Source organism: Zonotrichia albicollis, chromosome 1, assembly GCF_047830755.1.
Source record: "Zonotrichia albicollis isolate bZonAlb1 chromosome 1, bZonAlb1.hap1, whole genome shotgun sequence".
NCBI lineage: Eukaryota > Metazoa > Chordata > Aves > Passeriformes > Passerellidae > Zonotrichia > Zonotrichia albicollis.
The window spans coordinates 155,643,988-155,663,306 of record NC_133819.1 but is presented as its reverse complement, the minus strand read 5'-3'; the positions used below and the strand labels follow the sequence as shown (position 1 = coordinate 155,663,306).

Here is a 19,319-nt window from a genome sequence, read left to right as displayed (position 1 = left end):
TGTTGCCTTTGCAGAGGGGCTGAATCAGCAGCTGAACTCCACACCTTGAGCAAGTAGGTTGGTTGCCCATTATGACAGCAGCAACCAGTTGTAAAGCCGAGTGGATGCTACTTGGTTCTAAGTGGCGAGTAGGCAGATGGCTTGGTCTCTGATTCTGTGAGGGAGAAAGTTATTTGATTAGAGGCGAAGCTGCCATTCTGCTACAAATGTGTCATCTGGAAATTGCGAGGTCTGTAACGGTATTTGAAGATCTGTCTTTATGTGCTTTGTTTGTATACAAACCTTAAGATTGTGTGTTGTGGAGTTGGTAGAAGCTGGTTGTCCATAAATGAATGAAGAACGGATCCTCCATCTGCTTGGATTTTTGCAGAGTCCTTCGCAGTTGTGTTTGTGGGTCAAATACAAAAAGGGGGAATTGTAGGAAAGACATTCTGTGCTGTTCTTGTGAGCCAGCAAAGGCTTCCTGAAGATAAGGAAAGCCCCGTGTTTCTTTCAAGGAAGACACCAAGGTTGTCACCATGGCCACATGATGAAGGAGAGTAAGTTAAAAGATACAGACTTTAGCAGGCTCACACAATGATGTGGCTCCTTGATCACCTACTGAAAACTTTGCTTCTTTCTTATGACCAATGGGCAGTGAATGTGTCTGCTAATCAAATGTAAATATCTAGAAAAACTGTAAAGGCAGTGTGTTGTTATAATGAATCTCTCTTGTGCACCCTTCTGATGGAGTCCTGGTGCTTTGCACCGTGTCAGGAGCTATAGCGAGGTTTGGCACACGTTTTATCTTTCAATGACACCCCACAAAGTCCAGCAAGACCCCCTTGGCTCCTCCAGCCCTGGCACCCACTGTTATCCTCCAAAATCCACAGGATCTGCCCGGGCTCTGACTCTCAATTGTCACTTTAGAGCCTGAAATTCCAATATCCACATCCAGTAGTGAGAGTATAAACCCGGAATCGCTGTTCTCCTCCAGTGGAAGTGAAGGGTCTGCAATTGTTAAATTATTAAACCAGATTTAGCCAAACCCAGGAGTTTCATTCTCATTTTCCCCCACCTGATCCTGTTCTGGTGACTTGGAGTGACAGCACAAGGCAGAACGGTTTCCCACTGCCAGAGGGCAGGGATGGACGGGATCTTGGGAAGGAATTCCTGCTGAGGCTGCCCCGTGCCTGGGAGTGTCCAAGGCCAGGTTGGACAGGGCTTGGAGCAGCCTGCGATAGTGGAAGGTGGCCCTGCCCATCGGCTGATGAACAACATGATTCTTAATGTCCCTCCAAACCCAAAGCACCCTGGAATTCCATGAAAATAGGAAATAAAGTGTTGAGAGGAGAAAATTGATGTTAAAACAGAGCATAAAGGAATTAAGTAGAGGATAAAGCAGGGCTGGGGCATCCCTTGGACCTCAACCCATGAGGTGCCCAACCCCATTCTGGGCCAGGACCCTCCTCGTGGTAACAGCGACATCCCAGGGAAATCCCCCAGGAATTGGGGGAAAATCCCAGAAATCTTCTATTGGCAGGACACTGACGGGGCAGAATTCCAAATTTCCAGGGGGAGTTCAGGGGGAATGAAGGAACTGGGACAATCCCCCCAGGGAATTTGGAGGAGCACAAACTGACTCCCATGGGGCTGGGAGAGCTGCTGGTGACAACAACAGGATCCCCACAGAAATGCCCCCAACTGGGGGGGCAGGAGGGGCTTTGGGGGGGCTCAGTGGCCCCTCCTTGTGCGTGGCCAGCTGGACCCTGGAACAGGGCCAGAATCAGACCCTGAAATCTGCACCTGGAGTGGTCGGGGGGGTCAGGGACTCTCTCCTGATCCAGATACCCTTCAGGATGAGAGTGGAACTCCCAAATTCCATTGGAATTCAATTCCCACGGAGGCGGCAGATGGGGCCCCTCACTCCAGAGCCCAGACCCCAAGGGAGGTACAGGCAGGACCCCCCCAATGTTCCAGATCCCAAAGGAGATGGGACCCCCCCCCTATTCTAGAACTCCACTGGAATTTGTTTCACATGGAGGGAAACATGTTTCACATGGAGGGAATTTGTTTCACAGGAGGGACCCCCTGATCCAGATCCCAAGGGAGGTGGGACCCCTCTACCCTAGAATTCCACCACAATTCGCTTCCCACAGAGGGCTCAGGTGGGACCCCCAGATCCAGATGCCAGGGGAGGTGTAGGTGGAACCCCCTGATCCAGATCTCAGGTCCCAAGGGAGGTGCAGATGGGATCCCCAATCCATATTCCAGATCCAGATCCCCTTGATCCAGACCCAGATCCCCAGGGAGGTGCAGGTGGGATCTCGAGATCCGTATCTCAGATCCAGATATCCCTGATCCAGACCCAGATCCCCAGGGAGGTGAAGGTGGGATCCCCAGTCCAGATCCAGATCCCCGATCCCAAGGGAGGCACAGCTGGGCCCCACCAACCTCAGGCACGGGGCTCACCTGGCCCAGGTGAGATCCCAGCTCTGGATCCCAGGGGAAGGTGCAGGTGGGATCCCCAATCCATATTCCAGATCCAGATCCCCCTGATGCAGACCCAGATCCCAAGGGAGGTGCAGGTGGGATCCCCCTGCTCTGGATCACAAGGGAGGTGCAGGTGAGACCCCCTGATCCGTATCCCAGGTCCCAAGGGAGGTGCAGGTGGGATCCCCAGTCCATATGCCAGATCCAGATCCCCCTGATCCAGACCCAGATTCCAAGGGAGGTGCAGGTGGGACCCTCCCCAGTTCCAGATCCCAGGGGGAGGTGCAGGTGGGATCCCCACCCAGATCCAGATCCCCCCAATCCAAATCCCAGATCCAGATCCCCCTGATCCAGACCCAGATCCCAAGGGAGGTGCAGGTGGGATCCCCAATCCATACCCAGATCCCCCAATCCAGACCCAGATCCCAGGGAGGCACAGCTGGGCCTGGCCAGCCTCAGGCCCGGGGCTCACCTGGATCTCACCCAGGTGAGCTCCCAGCAGGGAAAGCAGAGCTGGAGCAGACACAGAGCAAAGCCAAACTCTTGAAACACACGGACTCGGGTGGGGGGGGCAGGAGGGGCAGTTCCTGGGGTGGGGTTTGGGGTTTTGCCCCGGGCAGGGCCGGCATGGACGGATGGAGCCCGTCAGGAGCCTGGGCAGGTGGGACGGGGATCAGTGCAGCCGAGGGCAGGAGCCATAAAGTGCAGCGAAGCTTCCGGGGCTCCGGGATTCCTGGGGGGCTCCAGTGTCCAGGGGGGGACGTGGGGACACCGTGACACCGGGACAGGGGGGACACGGCTCAGGAAGGACCAGCGGCGCCAGGACAGGGCCGGGTCCTTTCCCGGTTCTGTTCCTGGCTCCATTCCCGGTGCCAATGCTGGTCTGGTTGCCAGTCCTGGTTCCGTTCCTGGTTCCTTTCCTGGTGCCAGTTCGGGTTCCGTTCCTGCTTCTGGTTCCATTCCTGGTTCTGTTCTTGGTTCCTTTCCTGGTGCCAGTTCTGCTCCTGGTTCCGTTCCTGGTTCTGGTTCTGTTCCTGGAGCCACTCCCAGTGCTGGTTCCATTCCTGGTTCCGTTCCCAGTTCCTTTCCCAGTCCTGGTTCCTTTCCCAGTCCCGGTTCTGTTCCCAGGCCCGGTTCCATTCCCAGGCCCGGTTCCGGTCCTGGTTCTGTTCTCAGTGCTGGTTCTGTTCTCAGTGCTGGTTCCATTCCCACTTCTATTCCCAGTCCAGTTCCCATTCCTAGGCCCATTCCTGGTTCCGTTCCCAGTTCCGGTTCCATTCCCAGTTCCGGTTCCATTCCCAGTTCCGGTTCCATTCCCAGTCCCGGGCCCATTCCTGGTTCCGTTCCCAGTCCCATTCCTAACGCTGGTTCTGTTCCCGGTCCCGGTTCCGTTCCCAGTCCCGTTCCTGGTGCTGGTTTGGTTCCCAGTCCATTTCCAGTCCCATTGCTGGTTCTGTTCCCGGTGTCTCGGATCCCGCCGGGAATCTCACATGCACATCACCTGCAGCCTGCAACGAGGACAGGGAACAGGGAGGGTCACCTGCCTTGCCTGCGGCCACGCCCCTGCCCTGCCCCGCCCACCTGTGGCCACACCCCCTGCCATGCCCTGTCACGCCCACCTGCGGCCACGCCCCCTGCCCCGCCCACCTGTCCTCCTCGATGGCGCCGCCCTCGGGGTCGCCGCTGTCGCCCTTCTCGGTGTCCCCCTCGCCCAGGTCCATGTCCAGCTCGGTGCCGGTGTCCGGCCGGGTGTAGGCGTAGCCACTGTGGGAGGGAAGGGCCAGAATTCCAGGGAATCCTCACAGGAATGGCCCCTGGAATTCCAGGGAATCCCCTTGAGAACGGACCATGGACTCCTTCTGGGAATGGCCCTCAGAATTCCAGGGAATTCCCTCGGGAATGAGCCCCAGGAACTCCAGAGAACCCCCAGGGGAACATCCCATGGAATTCTGGGAATCCCCTTAGGAAGGGCCCCTGGAATCCCCTCAGGAATGCCCCACAGAATTTCGGGAAATCCCCCCCAGAATTTCAGGGAATCTCCTCAGGAATGCCCCTCTGGAATTCAGGGAATCCCCCAGGGAAATGCCCCTCTGGAATTCAGGGAATCCGCCAGGGAATGGCCCCCAGAATTTCATGGAATTCCCTCGGGAATGCTCTTTGGAATTCAGGGAATGCCTCTTGGGATTGGTCCCTGGAATTCCAGGAATCCCCTTAGGAAAGGCCCCTGGAATTCTGAAGAATACCCTTGGGATTGGTCCCTGGAATTCCAGGAATCCCCTAGGGAATGCCCCCTGGAATTTCAGGGAATACCCCTGGGGAATGACCCCCGGAATTTCAGGGAATCCCCAGGGAAATGCCCCTCTGGAATTCCGGGAATCTCCTCAGGAACGGCCCCTGGAGTTTCGGGAATGCCGCCCTGACCTGATGGAGCGGCAGGTGAAGAAGACGATCCTCTTCAGCCTCTTGTTGTAGAAGAAGTAATTGAAGGACCAGAGGCTGCCGTCCTCCCCGAAGGGATCCGAGTCCAGGTCCGGGTTGTAGCTGGGAACCGGAAAAGTGGGAATTTCACGGGATTGGGAAATGTGGGAATGTCACGGGATTGGGAAATGTGGGAATGTCACGGGAACAGGAAAAGTGGGAATGTCACAGGAACGGGAAAAGTGGGAATGTCACAGGAACCGGAAAAGTGGGAATGTCACGGGAACGGGAAAAGTGGGAATGTCACGGGAACGGGAAAAGTGGGAATGTCACGGGAACCGGAAAAGTGGGAATGTCACGGGATTGGGGACAGGAAAAGTGGGAATGTCACGGGATTGGGAAAAGCGAGGATGTCACGGGATTGGGGCAGGAAAAGTGGGAATGTCACAGGAACCGGAAAAGTGGGAATGTCACGGGATTGGGGCAGGAAAAGTGGGAATGTCACAGGAACCGGAAAAGTGGGAATGTCATGGGAACGGGAAAAGTGGGAATGTCACAGGATTGGAGACAGGAAAAGTGGGAATGTCACAGGAACCGGAAAAGTGGGAATGTCACGGGAACGGGAAAAGTGGGAATGTCACAGGAACCGGAAAAGTGGGAATGTCACAGGACTGGGAAAAGTGGGAATGCCACGGGATTGGGAAATGTGGGAATGTCACGGGATTGGGAAAAGTAGGAATGTCACGGGACTGGGAAAAGTGAGAATGTCACGGGATTGGGAGAAGTGGGAATGTCACGGGATTGGGAACAGGAAAAGTGGGAATGTCACGGGAACGGGAAAAGTGGGGATGTCACAGGATTGGGAACAGGAAATGTGGGAATGTCACGGGATTGGGAAAAGTGGGGATGCCACAGGATTGGGGCAGGAAAAGTGGGAATGTCACGGGAATGGGAAAAGTGGGAATGTCACAGGAACGGGAAAAGTGGGAATGTCACGGGATTGGGGACAGGAAAAGTGGGAATGTCATGGGAAACGGAAAAGTGGGAATGTCACGGGATTGGGAAAAGCAGGAATGTCATGGGATTGGGGACAGGAAAAGTGGGAATGTCACGGGATTGGGGACAGGAAAAGTGGGAATGTCACGGGATTGGGAAAAGTGGGAATGTCACGGGAACGGAAAAAGTGGGAATGTCACGGGAACGGGAAAAGTGAGAATGTCACGGGATTGGGAAAAGTGGGGATGTCACGGGATTGGGGACAGGAAAAGTGGGAATGTCACGGGATTGGGAAAAGTGGGAATGTCACGGGAACGGGAAAAGTGGGAATGTCACGGGATTGGGGCAGGAAAAGTGGGAATGTCACAGGAATGGGAAAAGTGGGAATGTCACGGGATTGGGAAAAGTAGGAATGTCATGGGATTGGAGACAGGAAAAGTAGGAATGTCATGGGAAACGGAAAAGTGGGAATGTCACGGGATTGGGAACAGGAAAAGTGGGAATGTCACGGGATTGGGAAAAGTGGGAATGTCACGGGATTGGGGACAGGAAAAGTGGGAATGTCACGGGATTGGGAAAAGTGGGAATGTCACAGGATTGGAGACAGGAAAAGTGGGAATGTCACGGGATTGGGAAAAGTGGGAATGTCACAGGAACCGGAAAAGTGGGAATGTCACGGGATTGGAGACAGGAAAAGTGGGAATGTCACAGGATTGGGAAAAGCGGGAATGTCACGGGATTGGGAACAGGAAAAGTGGGAATGTCACGGGATTGGGAAAAGTGGGAATGTCACGGGATTGGGGACAGGAAAAGTGGGAATGTCACGGGATTGGGAAAAGTGGGGATGTCACAGGATTGGGAAAAGTGGGAATGTCACGGGATTGGGAACAGGAAAAGTGGGAATGTCACAGGAACCAGAAAAGTGGGAATGTCACGGGATTGGGAACAGGAAAAGTGGGAATGTCACGGGAACCGGAAAAGTGGGAATGTCACGGGACTGGGGACAGGAAAAGTGGGAATGCCACGGGATTGGGAAAAGTGGGGATGTCACAGGATTGGAGACAGGAAAAGTGGGAATGTCACAGGAACCGGAAAAGTGGGAATGTCACGGGACTGGGGACAGGAAAAGTGGGAATGTCACAGGATTGGGGCAGGAAAAGTGGGGATGTCACAGGATTGGGAAAAGTGGGAATGTCATGGGAATGGGAAAAGTGGGAATGTCACGGGATTGGGAAAAGTGGGAATGTCACGGGATTGGGAAAAGTGGGAATGTCACGGGATTGGGGACAGGAAAAGTGGGAATGTCACGGGAATGGGAAAAGTGGGAATGTCACAGGATTGGGGCAGGAAAAGTGGGAATGTCACGGGATTGGGAAAAGTGGGAATGTCACGGGACTGGGGCAGGAAAAGTGGGAATGTCATGGGAACGGGAAAAGCAGGGATTGGGAAAAGTGGGAATGTCACGGGATTGGGGAATGGAAAAGTGGGAATGTCACAGGATTGGGGAAAGCAGGAATGTCATGGGATTGGGAAAAGTGGGAAAGGCCAGGGATTGAGAACAGGGCTGGATCCCTCCAGCAGGGCTGAGATCCCTCAGGAAGGGCTGAGATCCATCAGGAAGGGCTGGGATCCATCACGAAGGGCTGAGATCCATCACGAAGGGCTGAGATCCCTCAGGAAGGGCTGAGATCCCTCAGGAAGGGCTGGGATCCATCAGGAAGGGTTGAGACCCCTCAGGAAGGACTGGGATCCATCAGGAAGGGCTGGGATCCCTCAGGAAGGGCTGGGATCCATCAGGAAGGGCTGGGATCCATCAGGAAGGGCTGGGATCCATCAGGAAGGGCTGGGATCCATCAGGAAGGGCTGGGATCCCTCAGGAAGGGCTGGGATCCCTCAGGAAGGACTGGGATCCATCAGGAAGGGCTGGGATCCCTGAGGAAGGGCTGGGATCCCTCAGGAAGGGCTGAGATCCATCAGGAAGGGCTGAGATCCATCAGGAAGGGCTGGGATCCCTCAGGAAGGACTGGGATCCATCAGGAAGGGCTGAGATCCCTGAGGAAGGGCTGGGATCCATCAGGAAGGGCTGAGATCCATCAGGAAGGGCTGAGATCCCTCAGGAAGGGCTGGGATCCCTCAGGAAGGGCTGGGATCCCTCAGGAAGGACTGGGATCCATCAGGAAGGGCTGAGATCCCTGAGGAAGGGCTGGGATCCATCAGGAAGGGCTGGGATCCCTCAGGAAGGGCTGGGATCCATCAGGAAGGGCTGGGATCCATCAGGAAGGGCTGGGATCCATCAGGAAGGGCTGGGATCCCTCAGGAAGGGCTGGGATCCCTCAGGAAGGCTCAGGATCCCTCAGGAAGAGCTGGGATCCCTCAGGAAGGGCTGGGATCCATCAGGAAGGGCTGGGATCCATCAGGAAGGGCTGAGACCCCTCAGGAAGGACTGGGATCCATCAGGAAGGGCTGGGATCCATCACGAAGGGCTGAGATCCATCAGGAAGGGCTGGGATCCCTCAGGAAGGGCTGGGATCCATCAGGAAGGGCTGGGATCCCTCAGGAAGGGCTGGGATCCCTCAGGAAGGGCTGGGATCCATCAGGAAGGGTTGGGATCCCTCAGGAAGGGTTGGGATCCATCAGGAAGGGCTGGGATCCATCAGGAAGGGCTGGGATCCATCAGGAAGGGCTGAGATCCATCAGGAAGGCTCAGGATCCCTGGGGATGGGGCAGGGCCGGCCCCAGGTGCCCCCGTACCTGTAGATGTCACACTCGGCCAGGCAGATCTCCTCATCCACCGCGTCCCACAGCAGCGGCTTCAGCGCCTTGAAATCCTCGCGCACGGCCGAGAACAGGCTGCAGTTCACGGCATTCACCACCTGCGACACAGAACAGGGACACTGCATGGGGACAGGGGACATGGAATGGGGACAGGGGACATGGAATGGGGATGAAATCCTCGCGCACGGCCGAGAACAGGCTGCAGTTCACAGCATTCACCACCTGTGACACAGAACGGGGACAAGGGACATGGAATGGGAACATGGAATGGGGACAGGGGACATGAGATTGGGGACAGGAGACATGGAATGGGGACAGGGAATGGGGATAGGGGACATGGGAATGGGGAAAGGGGACATGGAACGGGGATGAAATCCTCACACATGGCTGAGAAGAGGCTGCAGTTCACAGCATTCACCACCTGTGACACAGAATGGGGACAGGGGACATGAAATGGGGACAGGGGACATGGAATGGGAACATGGAATGGGGACAGGGGACATGAGATGGGGACAGGGGACATGGAACGGGGATGAAATCCTCACGCATGGCCGAGAACAGGCTGCAGTTCACGGCATTCACCACCTGGGATGGGGACAAGAGATATGGGATTGGGGACAGGGGACATGGAATGGGGACAGGGGACATGGAATGGGGACAGGGAATGGGGACAGGGGACATGGAACGGGGATGAAATCCTCACACATGGCCGAGAAGAGGCTGCAGTTCATAGCATTCACCACCTGTGACACGGAATGGGGACAGGGGACACGGAATGGGGACAGGGGACATGAGATTGGGGATGTGGGACACGGGATTAGGGACAGGGGACACAGGATGGGAGCAGGGGACACGGGACAGGGATGAAATCCTCGCGCACGGCCGAGAACAGGCTGCAGTTCACAGCATTCACCACCTGTAACAGAACGGGGACAGGGGACATTGAAATGGAGACAGGGGATACAGGATTGAGGAGAGAGACATGGAATGGGGACAGGGGACATTGTGGAATGGGGACAGGGGACATTGGGGAACGGGAACAGGGGACACAGGAATGGGGATAGGGGACATGGACTGGGGATGAAATCCTCGCACACAGCCAAGAAGAGGCTGCAGTTCACAGCATTCACCACCTGGAATGGGGACAGGGGACATGGGATTGGGGACATGGAATGGGGACAGGGGACACGGGACTGGGACAAGGGACATGGAATGGGGACAGAGGACATAGAACAGGGATGAAATCCTCACACACAGCCGAGAAGAGGCTGCAGTTCACGGCATTCACCACCTGGGATGGGGACAAGGGACATGGAATGGGAACAGGGGACACGGGATTGGAACAAGGGACACGGAATCGGGACAGGGAATATGGAATGGGGACAGGGGACAGGGAACACGGACGAAATCCTCACACACGACCAAGAAGAGGCTGCAGTTCACAGCATTCACCACCTGGAATGGGGACAAGAGATATGGGATTGGGGACAGGGGACGTGGAATGAGGACAGAGAACATGGAATGGGGACAGGGGACATGGACTGGGGATGAAATCCTTGCGCACGGCTGAGAACAGGCTGCAGTTCACAGCATTCACCACCTGGGATGGGGACAAGGGACATGGGAATGGGGACAAGGGACACGGGATCAGGGATGAGGGACACGGGAATGAGGACAGGGGACACGGAATGAGGAAGGGGGACATGGAATCAGGGACAAGGGATGCGGAATGGGGACTCGGGATGGAGGACATGGAAACAGAGATGTGAAACACAGGAACCGGAACACAGGAACAGGGACATGAGAGATGGGAAGGGGGACAAGGGACATGGGAACAAGAACATGGGACATGAGAACGGGAATGAGGGACACAGGAATGGGGACGGGGACACAGGAACAGGAATGGGGGACATGGGAATGGGGATGTGGAACATGGGAACAGGAATGGGGCTGGTTCAGGAATGGGAATGGGGATGATGGACATGGGAATGGGAACGGGGACGATGGACGTGGGAATGGGAATGGGGACGATGGACGTGGGAATGGGAACGGGGCTGGCCTGGGAACAGGAACGGGGACGACGGACATGGGAATGGGAACGGGGCTGGCATGGGAACCAGGGACACAGGAATGGGGCTGGCCCAGGAATGGGGGACACAGGAATGGGGCTGGCACAGGAATGGGGGACACGGGAACGGGGCTGGCCCAGGAATGGGGGACACAGGAATGGGGCTGGCACAGGAATGGGGGACACAGGAATGGAACTGGCCCAGGAATGGGGGACACAGGAATGGGGCTGGCCCAGGAATGGGGGACACAGGAATGGGGCTGGCCCAGGAATGGGGGACACAGGAATGGGGTTGGCCCAGGAACTGGGGACACAAGAATGGGGCTGGCCCAGGAACGGGGGACACGGGAATGGGGCTGGCCCAGGAACGGGGGACACAGGAATGGGGCTGGCCTGGGAATGGGGGACACGGGAATGGGGCTGGCACGGGAATGGGGGACACAGGAATGGAGCTGGTCCAGGAATGGGGGACACAGGAATGGGGCTGGTCCAGGAATGGGGGACACGGGAATGGGGCTGGGCCAGGAATGGGGGACACAGGAACGGGGTTGGCCCAGGACTGTGCTGCCCAGAGAGGCTGTGGATTCCTTGTTCCCAGAAGCGTCCAAGGCCAGGTTGGATGCAGCCTCCCGTGCCTGAAGAGGCTCCAGGGGAATGGGCACGGGCACAGAGTGACCCCCAGGGACAGGGAATGCTGTCTGCAGGATTGGGGATGGGGGGATGTGGAGGATGGGGGGACATGGATCAGCAATTCCTGCCTCTGGGAGGAGGGAAGGGATGGAAAGGACTCCCAGAGAAGCTGCAGCTGCCCCACCCCGGGCCGTGCCCAAGGACAGGCTGGTGGAGTTTGGAGTTTGAGGTTTCCTCCTGCTCCAAGCCCGCCCTGCTCCCGCTCCCCCAGGTGAGTCCAGGTGATCCCACCCCATTCCATGCTCCGAACCCAGCTCAGGCTGCGCTCACAGGGGACCTGTGGCTCTCCCAGTCCATCCCAGTCCCATCCCAATCCCTCTCAGTGCAGACTGGGCTCACAGGTGAACCTGTGGCTCTCCCATCCCAGTCCCTCCCAGTCCCATCCCAGTCCATCCCAGTCCGTACCCAGTTCAGGCTGGGCTCATGGCTGAACTCGTGGCTCTCCCAGTCCATCCCAGTCCCATCCCAGTCCATCCCAGCCCCATCCCAGTCCCTCCCAGTGCATACCCAGTTCAGGCTGGGCTCGCGGCTGAACTCGTGGCTGTCCCAGTCCATCCCAGTCCCTCCCAGTGCCATCCCAGTCCCTCCCAGTCCCATCCCAGTCCGTCCCAGTCCCATCCCAGTCCCATCCCAGTCCCATCCCAGTCCCTCCCAGTCCGTCCCAGTCCGTCCCAGTCCCATCCCAGTCCGTCCCAGTCCATCCCAGTCCATCCCAGTCCCTCCCAGTCCCATCCGTCCATCCCAGCCCCATCCCAGCCCCATCCCAGTCCCATCCCAGTCCCTCCCAGTCCGTCCCAGCCCCATCCCAGTCCGTCCCAGTCCATCCCAGTCCCTCCCAGTCTGTCCCAGTCCCATCCCAGTCCCTCCCAGTCCCTCCCAGTCCATCCCAGTCCCTCCCAGTGCGTACCCAGTTCAGGCTGGGCTCACGGCTGAACTCGTGGCTGTCCCAGTCCATCCCAGTCCCTCCCAGTCCCTCCCAGTCCCATCCCACTCCCTCCCAGTCCATCCCAGTCCCAACCCAGTCCATCCCAGTCTGTCCCAGTCCATCCCAGTCCATCCCAGTCCCTCCCAGTCCCATCCCAGTCCCTCCCAGTCCATCCCAGTCCCTCCCAGTCCCTCCCAGTCCATCCCAGTCCCTCCCAGTCCATCCCAGTCCCTCCCAGTCCATCCCAGTCCCATCCCAGTCCCTCCCAGTCCGTACCCAGTTCAGGTTGGGCTCAAGGCTGAACTTGCAGCTCTCCCAGTCCATCCCAGTCCCTCCCAGTCCCTCCCAGTCCATCCCAGTCCGTCCCAGTCCGTCCCAGTCCGTCCCAGTCCCTCCCAGTCCCTCCCAGTCCCATCCCAGTCCATCCCAGTCCCATCCCAGTCCATCCCAGTCCATCCCAGTCCCATCCCAGTCCATCCCAGTCCCATCCCACTCCCTCCCAGTCCATCCCAGTCCATCCCAGTCCCTCCCAGTCCCATCCCAGTCCCATCCCAGTCCCTCCCAGTCTGTCCCAGTCCCTCCCAGTCCCTCCCAGTGCGTACCCAGTTCAGGCTGGGCTCGCGGCTGAACTCGTGGCTCTTGGCGGCGCTGAAGTCGTAGTCGGGCCGGAAGGCCTCGTTCAGGGTGGCGATCAGGTAGAAGAGCGTCTTGCGGCTGCACGTGTCGCTGAGCGGGCCCTCCCCCTGCCTGAGAGTGACACCAGTGTCACCACAGGGACACCAGTGTCACCAATGTCACCACACTGTCACCACAGGGACATCGGTGTCACCACAGAAACACCAGTGTCACCACAGTGTCAGCACAGAGACACTGATCAGGTAGAACAGCGTCTTGCGGCTGCACGTGTCGCTGAGCGGGCCCTCCCCCTGCCTGGGAATGTCACCAGTGTCACCACAGGGACAGCAGTGTCACCATAAGGACACCAGTGTCACCACAGTGTCACCACAGGGACATCGGTGTCACCACAGAAACACCAGTGTCACCACAGGGACAGCAGTGTCACCACAGTGTCACCACAGGGACACTGATCAGGTAGAACAGCGTCTTGCGGCTGCACGTGTCACTGAGCGGGCCCTCCCCCTGCCTGGGGGGACAGGAATGTCACCAGGGTCACCAGGATCACCCCAGGGGCACTACAGTGTCACCAGTGTCACCAAAGTGTCACCATAGGGACACCAGTGTCACCACAGTGTCACCACAGGGACACTGATCAGGTAGAACAGTGTCTTGCGGCTGCACGTGTCGCTGAGCGGGCCCTCCCCCTGCCTGAGAGTGACACCAGTGTCACCACAGGGACACCAGTGTCACCAATGTCACCACACTGTCACCACAGGGACATCGGTGTCACCACAGAAACACCAGTGTCACCACAGGGACAGCAGTGTCACCATAAGGACACCAGTGTCACCACAGGGACAGCAGGCACACCGGGGGACAGCGCTCCTGGGGCCAATCCCAAAATTCCAGAGTTGCCTCTGGGGCTGATCCCAAACTCCCAGTGCTGATCCCAGAGCTGATCCCAGAGATTTCAGAGATCCTGCGCTCATCCTGGGGTTGATCCCAAACTCCCAGAGCTGATCCCAGAAATCCCAGGCTAATCCTGGGGCTGATTCCAAACTCTCTGAGCTGATCCCAGAGAGGTCCCAGGTTAATCCTGGGGCTGATGCCAGCAACGATCCCATGATCCCAATGCCCACCCCACGATCCCAATGCCCACCCCATGACCCCAATGCCTATCCCATGATCCCGGTGCCCATCCCAGCTTCCCACTACAGCTCCCACCCCAGCTTCCCAGTACCCATTCCAGCTTCGCAGTGCCCCTCCAAGTTTCCCAGTGCTCCCAATCCCAGTTTCCCAGTGCCCCTCTCAGTTTCCCAGTGTTCCCAGTTCACCCAGTCCCAGTGTTCCCAGTGCCCCCAGAGCCCCTAGTGTCCATCCCAGTGTTCCCAGTGCTCCCAGTGTCCATCCCAGTGTTCCCAGTGTCCATCCCAGTGTCCATCCCAGTGCTCCCAGTGTCCATCCCAGCGTTCCCAGTGTCCATCCCAGTGTCCATCCCAGCGTTCCCAGTGTCCATCCCAGTGTTCCCAGTGTCCATCCCAGCGTTTCCAGTGTCCATCCCAGTGTCCATCCCAGCGTTCCCAGTGCACATCCCAGTGTTCCCAGTTCCCCTAGTCCCAGGGTTCCCAGTGCTCCCAGTTCTCACCTGCCGAGGCTCAGGCCGGAGCTCTGGGGTGGGCTCAGGGTTCCCAGTGTTCCCAGTGCCCCCAATCCCAGTATTCTCAGTGTTCTCAGTGTTCCCAGTTCCCCCATTCCCAGTATTCCCAGTGCTCCCAGTTCGCACCTGCCGGGGCTCAGGCCGGAGCTCTGGGGCGGGCTCAGGGCCCCCAGTGTTCCCAGTTTCCCCAATCCTAGCATTCCCAGTGTTCCCAGTGTCCATCCCAGCGTTCCCAGTGCCCCCAATCCCAGCATTCCCAGTGTTCCCAGTTCCCCTAGTCCCAGTATTCCCAGTGCCCCCAGTTCTCACCTGCCGGGGCTCAGGCCGGAGCTCTGGGGCGGGCTCAGGGCCCCCAGTGTTCCCAGTTTCCCCAATCCTAGCATTCCCAGTGCCCCCAATCCCAGTGTTCCCAGAGTTCCCAGTGCCCCCAATCCCAGCATTCCCAGTGCCCCAGTATTCCCAGTTCCCCCAGTTCTCACCTGCCGGGGCTCAGGCCGGAGCTCTGGGGCGGGCTCAGCGCCTCCAGCGCGTGGGGCTGCCCCTCCTGGCAGAACTGCTTGAAGAGCTGCTTGTCAATGCCAGCCAGCTTGCACGAGTAGCTCTCGATCCTGCCAGGTCCCAAAAACCCATCAGAGATCCCAAAACCCACCCAGAGATCCCAGAAACCCATCCAGAGATCCCAGAAACCCTCCCAGAGATCCCAAAAACCCACCCAGAGATCCCAAAAACCCTCCCAGAGATCCCAAAAACCGACAAAGAGATCCCAAAACTCACCCAGAGATCCCAAAACTCACCCAGAGATCCCAAAACCCACCCAGAGATCCCAAAAACCCTCACAGAGATCCCAAAAACCCTCCCAGAAATCCCAAAAACCCACCCAGAGATCCCAGAAACCCACCCAGAGATCCCAAAAACCCATCCAGAGATCCCCAAAACCCTCCCAGAGATTCTAAAAACCCACCCAGAGATCCCAAAAACCCACCCAGAGATCCCAAAAACCCACCCAGAGATCCCAAAAACCCACCCAGAGATCCCAAAAACCCATCCAGAGAACCCAAAAACCCACCCAGAGATCCCAAAAACCCACCCAGAGAACCCAAAAACCCACCCAGAGATCCCAAAACTCACCCAGAGATCCCAAAAACCCTCACAGAGAACCCAAAAACCCACCCAGAGATCCCAAAAACCCATCAGAGATCCCAGAAACCCACCCAGAGATCCTAAAAACCCACCCAGAGATCCCAGAGATCCCAGAAACCCACCCAGAGATCCCAAAAACCCACCCAGGGGATCCCTGTCAAACCCACCCAGAGATCCAAAAACCCACCCAGAGATCCCACAAACCCACCCAGAGATCCCAGAAACCCACCCAGAGATCCCAAAAACCCACCCAGAGATCCCAAAAACCCACCCAGAGATCCCAAAAACCCTCCCAGAGATCCCAAAAACCCACCCAGAGAACCCAAAAACCCTCACAGAGATCCAAAAACCCACCCAGAGATCCCAAAAACCCACCCAGAGATCCTAAAAACCCTCCCAGAGATCCCAAAAACCCACCCAGGGGATCACAAAACCCACCCAGAGAACCCAAAAACCCTCCCAGAGATCCCAAAACCCACACAGAGATCCCAAAAACCCTCCCAGAGATCCCAAAAACCCACCCAGAGATCCCAGAAACCCTCCCAGAGATCCCAAAAACCCACCCAGAGATCCCAAAAACCCACCCAGAGATCCCAAAAACCGACAAAGAGATCCCAAAAACCCACCCAGAGATCCCAGAAACCCTCCCAGAGACCACAAAAACCCACCCAGAGATCCCAAAACCCACCCAGGGCATCCCTGTCAAACCCACCCAGAGATCCCAAAACCCACCCAGAGATCCCAAAACCCACCCAGAGATCCCAAAAACCCACCCAGAGATCCCAAAAACCCACCCAGAGATCCCAAAAACCCACCCAGAGATCCCAGAAACCCACCCAGAGATCCCAAAAACCCACCAGAGATCCCAAAACCCACTCAGGGGATCCCAGAGATCCCACAAACACTCCCAGGGGGATCCATGAGATCCCAGAGCCTTTTCCAGGGTTTTTCTAGGAGGGCTGCAGAGGGGCTGGGGGTAAAGGCTGGAAGGATGGGAAACAGGGAACGGCTTCCCGTGGAATATTGGGATTTTGGGATGGAATTCCCGGAGAATCTGGGGCTGCCCCAGGATCCCTGGAATAGCAGGAGCTCTCCCAGCATTCCCAGATTCCTGGGTTCAAAGGAACAGCATTCCCAGGTTTCCTGGAGCAGCATTCCCAGATTCCCGGAGCTTTTCCCGGGGCAGAATTCCCAGATTCCTGGGTCAGCACTCTCAGATTCCCAGGTTTCAAAGGAGCAGAATTTCCAGATTCCCAGGCACAGAATTCCCAGAGCTTTTCCAGGGGCAGCATTCCCAGGTTCCCGGGTTTCAAAGGAGTAGTATTCCCAGATTCTCAAGGACAGAATTCCCAGATTCCCAGGGCAGCATTCCCAGATTCCCGGAGCCTTTCCAAGGACAGAATTTCCAGATTCCTGGGCCAGCATTCCCAGATTCCCAGGGACAGAATTCCCACAGCTTTTCCAGGGACAGAATTCCCAGATTCTCAGTATTCTCAGGAATGGTCCTCAGAGCAGCATTCCCAGATTCCTCAGGGCAGCATTCCCAGTTTCCCAGGACAGAATTTCCAGATTCCCAGAGCTTTTCTAGGGACAGCATTCCCAGTGTTCCCGGGGCAGAATTCCCAGATTCTCAAGGACAGAATTCCCAGATTCTCAAGGCCAGCATTCCCAGCTTCCCAGGGCAGAATTCCCAGATTCCCAGGGCAGCATTCCCAGATTCCTGGAGCTTTTCCAGGGGCAGCATTCCCAGATTCTCAGGGTCAGCATTCCCAGATTCTCAAGGACAGAATTCCCAGATTCCTGGGGATGGAATACCTAGATTCCCAGGCCAGCATTCCCGGATTCCCAGGCCAGCATTCCCAGATTTCTGGAGCTTTCCCAGGGCAGCATTCCCAGATTCCCAGGCCAGCATTCCCAGATTTCTGGAGCTTTTCCAGGGCAGCATTCCCAGATTTCCAGGGCCAGAATTCCCAAGTTCCATGGCCCAGCATTCCCAGATTCCCAGGCCAGAACTCCCAGATTCCCAGGCCTGCATTCCCAGATTCCCAGAGCTTTTCCAGGGCAGCGTTCCCAGATTCCCAGGCCAGAATTCCCAGATTTCTGGAGCTTTTCCAGGGCAGCATTCCCAGATTCCCAGGCCTGCATTCCCAGATTCCCAGGGCCAGCATTCCTGGGTTTCCTGGCCCAGCATTCCCAGATTCCCGGTGGTATCCCGTGCCCCGTACCTGCCGATGATGTGGGCGTCTCCGGTCTCCACGGTGAGCTGGGAGTTGATGGCCTCGAAGCTCGAGTTCTCCAGCAGCTTCATCCTCCCCGGGCGGGGAAATTCCCGAAATTCCCGGGAAAATTCCCGGGGCAGCTCCCCCGGTGCAGCAGCTGAGCCCCGGGGAGAGATGGGGAGGGGAATGGGGAACGTGAATTTCTGGGAATGGGAACACCGGGGGGAACTGGGGAGGGAGAGGGAGGGGAAAATGCAGGAATGGGAAAACAGGGAAAGAGGAAAAATGCAGGAATGGGAACGGGAAAAGGGAAAAAGAAAATGCAGAAAAGGAAAAGGGAAAGGGAAAAGAGAAAAAAAAATGCAGAAATGAGAATGGGAATGAGAAAGGGGAAAATCAAAAAAGGAAAGGCGAAAATTCATAAATAGGAAAGGGAGAAGGGAAATGGAGAAATGGGAAAGGGAAAATGCAAAAATGGGAGTGGAAATGGGAAAAGGAAAGGGGAAAGAGGGAAAAGCTGAAGAAACGGGAAAGGGGACAGGAAGGAAAATGCATAAATGGAAATGGGAAAGGGAAAAATGAAAGAACAAAAGAAAGACAAAACGAAAGAAGCAGGAAGAGCAAGCGGAGGATGAGGAAGAGGAGCTTCAAGAGGAGCTGCCAGCGGCACCGCAAAGGGGGAGACGGTGACAGCCGGGGGGAGAGAAGCACAGGGGGAGGAGGAAGAACAAGAGAAAGAAAAAAGGAGAAAAAAGAGGAAAAAAAGGAGAAAAAAAAGCGGGAAAAGGGCGCGGAAAAGTCTGCCCCGGTCCCGGGCGGCGCCACAGGAAGTGGAATCCCGGCATGCACCGCGCGCTGAACTACAGCTCCCGGCATGCAACGCGCGGAACACGGCAGCTACACTGGCGGACTACAGCTCCCGGCATGCACCGGCCAGCGCACGGCCCCGATCTATTGGCGGACTACGGCTCCCGGCATCCCCCGCGCGAACGCCCCCCAGCCTTGCCATTGCTGGACTACTGCTCCCATCCTGCCCCGCGGCTGCGCGCGGTGCTACGCCACGCCTGGGCGGCGCGGGGCACGCCGGGAGCTGTAGTCCGTGCGGCTTCTGGGCGCGCAGAGGAAGGGGCGGCGGGCCGAGCGGGCTTACCGGCGCGTCCTGCTCCTTATCGGTGCCTCTTCGCCGTGGCAGCGCCTTCAGGCTCGCGGTGCGTGTAAAGGGAGGCGTCTCCGGGGAAAGCTCGAGGAGGGCGAGTGTGCCGCGGCCGCCGTCCGCCGTCTGGCGCCGGCCCACCGGGCCTCCGCCCACCTCGACATGTCCCCGAGTGCTCGGGACGGTGC

General features: G+C 57.3%; 1 protein-coding gene across 3 annotated transcripts; it reads right to left on the bottom strand.

Annotated features, from left to right (window-relative positions):
* Positions 1-2,997: 2,997 nt before the first annotated feature.
* MAF1 (MAF1 homolog, negative regulator of RNA polymerase III) lies at positions 2,998-19,269 on the bottom strand. 3 transcript variants are annotated; one of them, XM_074559008.1, is made up of 8 exons: positions 19,129-19,269; positions 17,985-18,135; positions 15,099-15,227; positions 12,947-13,091; positions 8,638-8,759; positions 4,894-5,013; positions 4,120-4,236; positions 2,998-3,980 (listed from the first exon to the last, which is right to left on the bottom strand). In XM_074559008.1, the coding sequence occupies exons 2-8, from the start codon at positions 18,065-18,067 to the stop codon at positions 3,959-3,961; spliced, it is 738 nt and encodes a 245-aa protein (XP_074415109.1). In that variant the 5' UTR covers positions 18,068-18,135; positions 19,129-19,269; the 3' UTR covers positions 2,998-3,958. The 3 variants fall into 3 exon arrangements, with proteins under 3 accessions (XP_074415109.1, XP_074415116.1, XP_074415124.1); XM_074559015.1 differs by having other exon boundaries at positions 17,985-18,206; positions 19,129-19,268; XM_074559023.1 differs by lacking the exons at positions 15,099-15,227; positions 17,985-18,135; positions 19,129-19,269 and adding an exon at positions 14,746-14,834.
* Positions 19,270-19,319: the final 50 nt, after the last annotated feature.

Coding starts and splice junctions, on each gene's coding strand:
- MAF1 (XM_074559008.1), bottom strand. CDS start 18,067: ATGAAGCTGCTGGAGAACTCGAGCTTCGAGGCCATCAACTCCCAGCTC. Junction 13,092..15,098: donor TCCGGCCTGAGCCCCGGCAG/GTGAGAACTGGG, acceptor TGTCACTCTCAG/GCAGGGGGAGGGCCCGCTCA. Junction 3,981..4,119: donor GGCGCCATCGAGGAGGACAG/GTGGGCGGGGCA, acceptor TCCTCGTTGCAG/GCTGCAGGTGATGTGCATGT.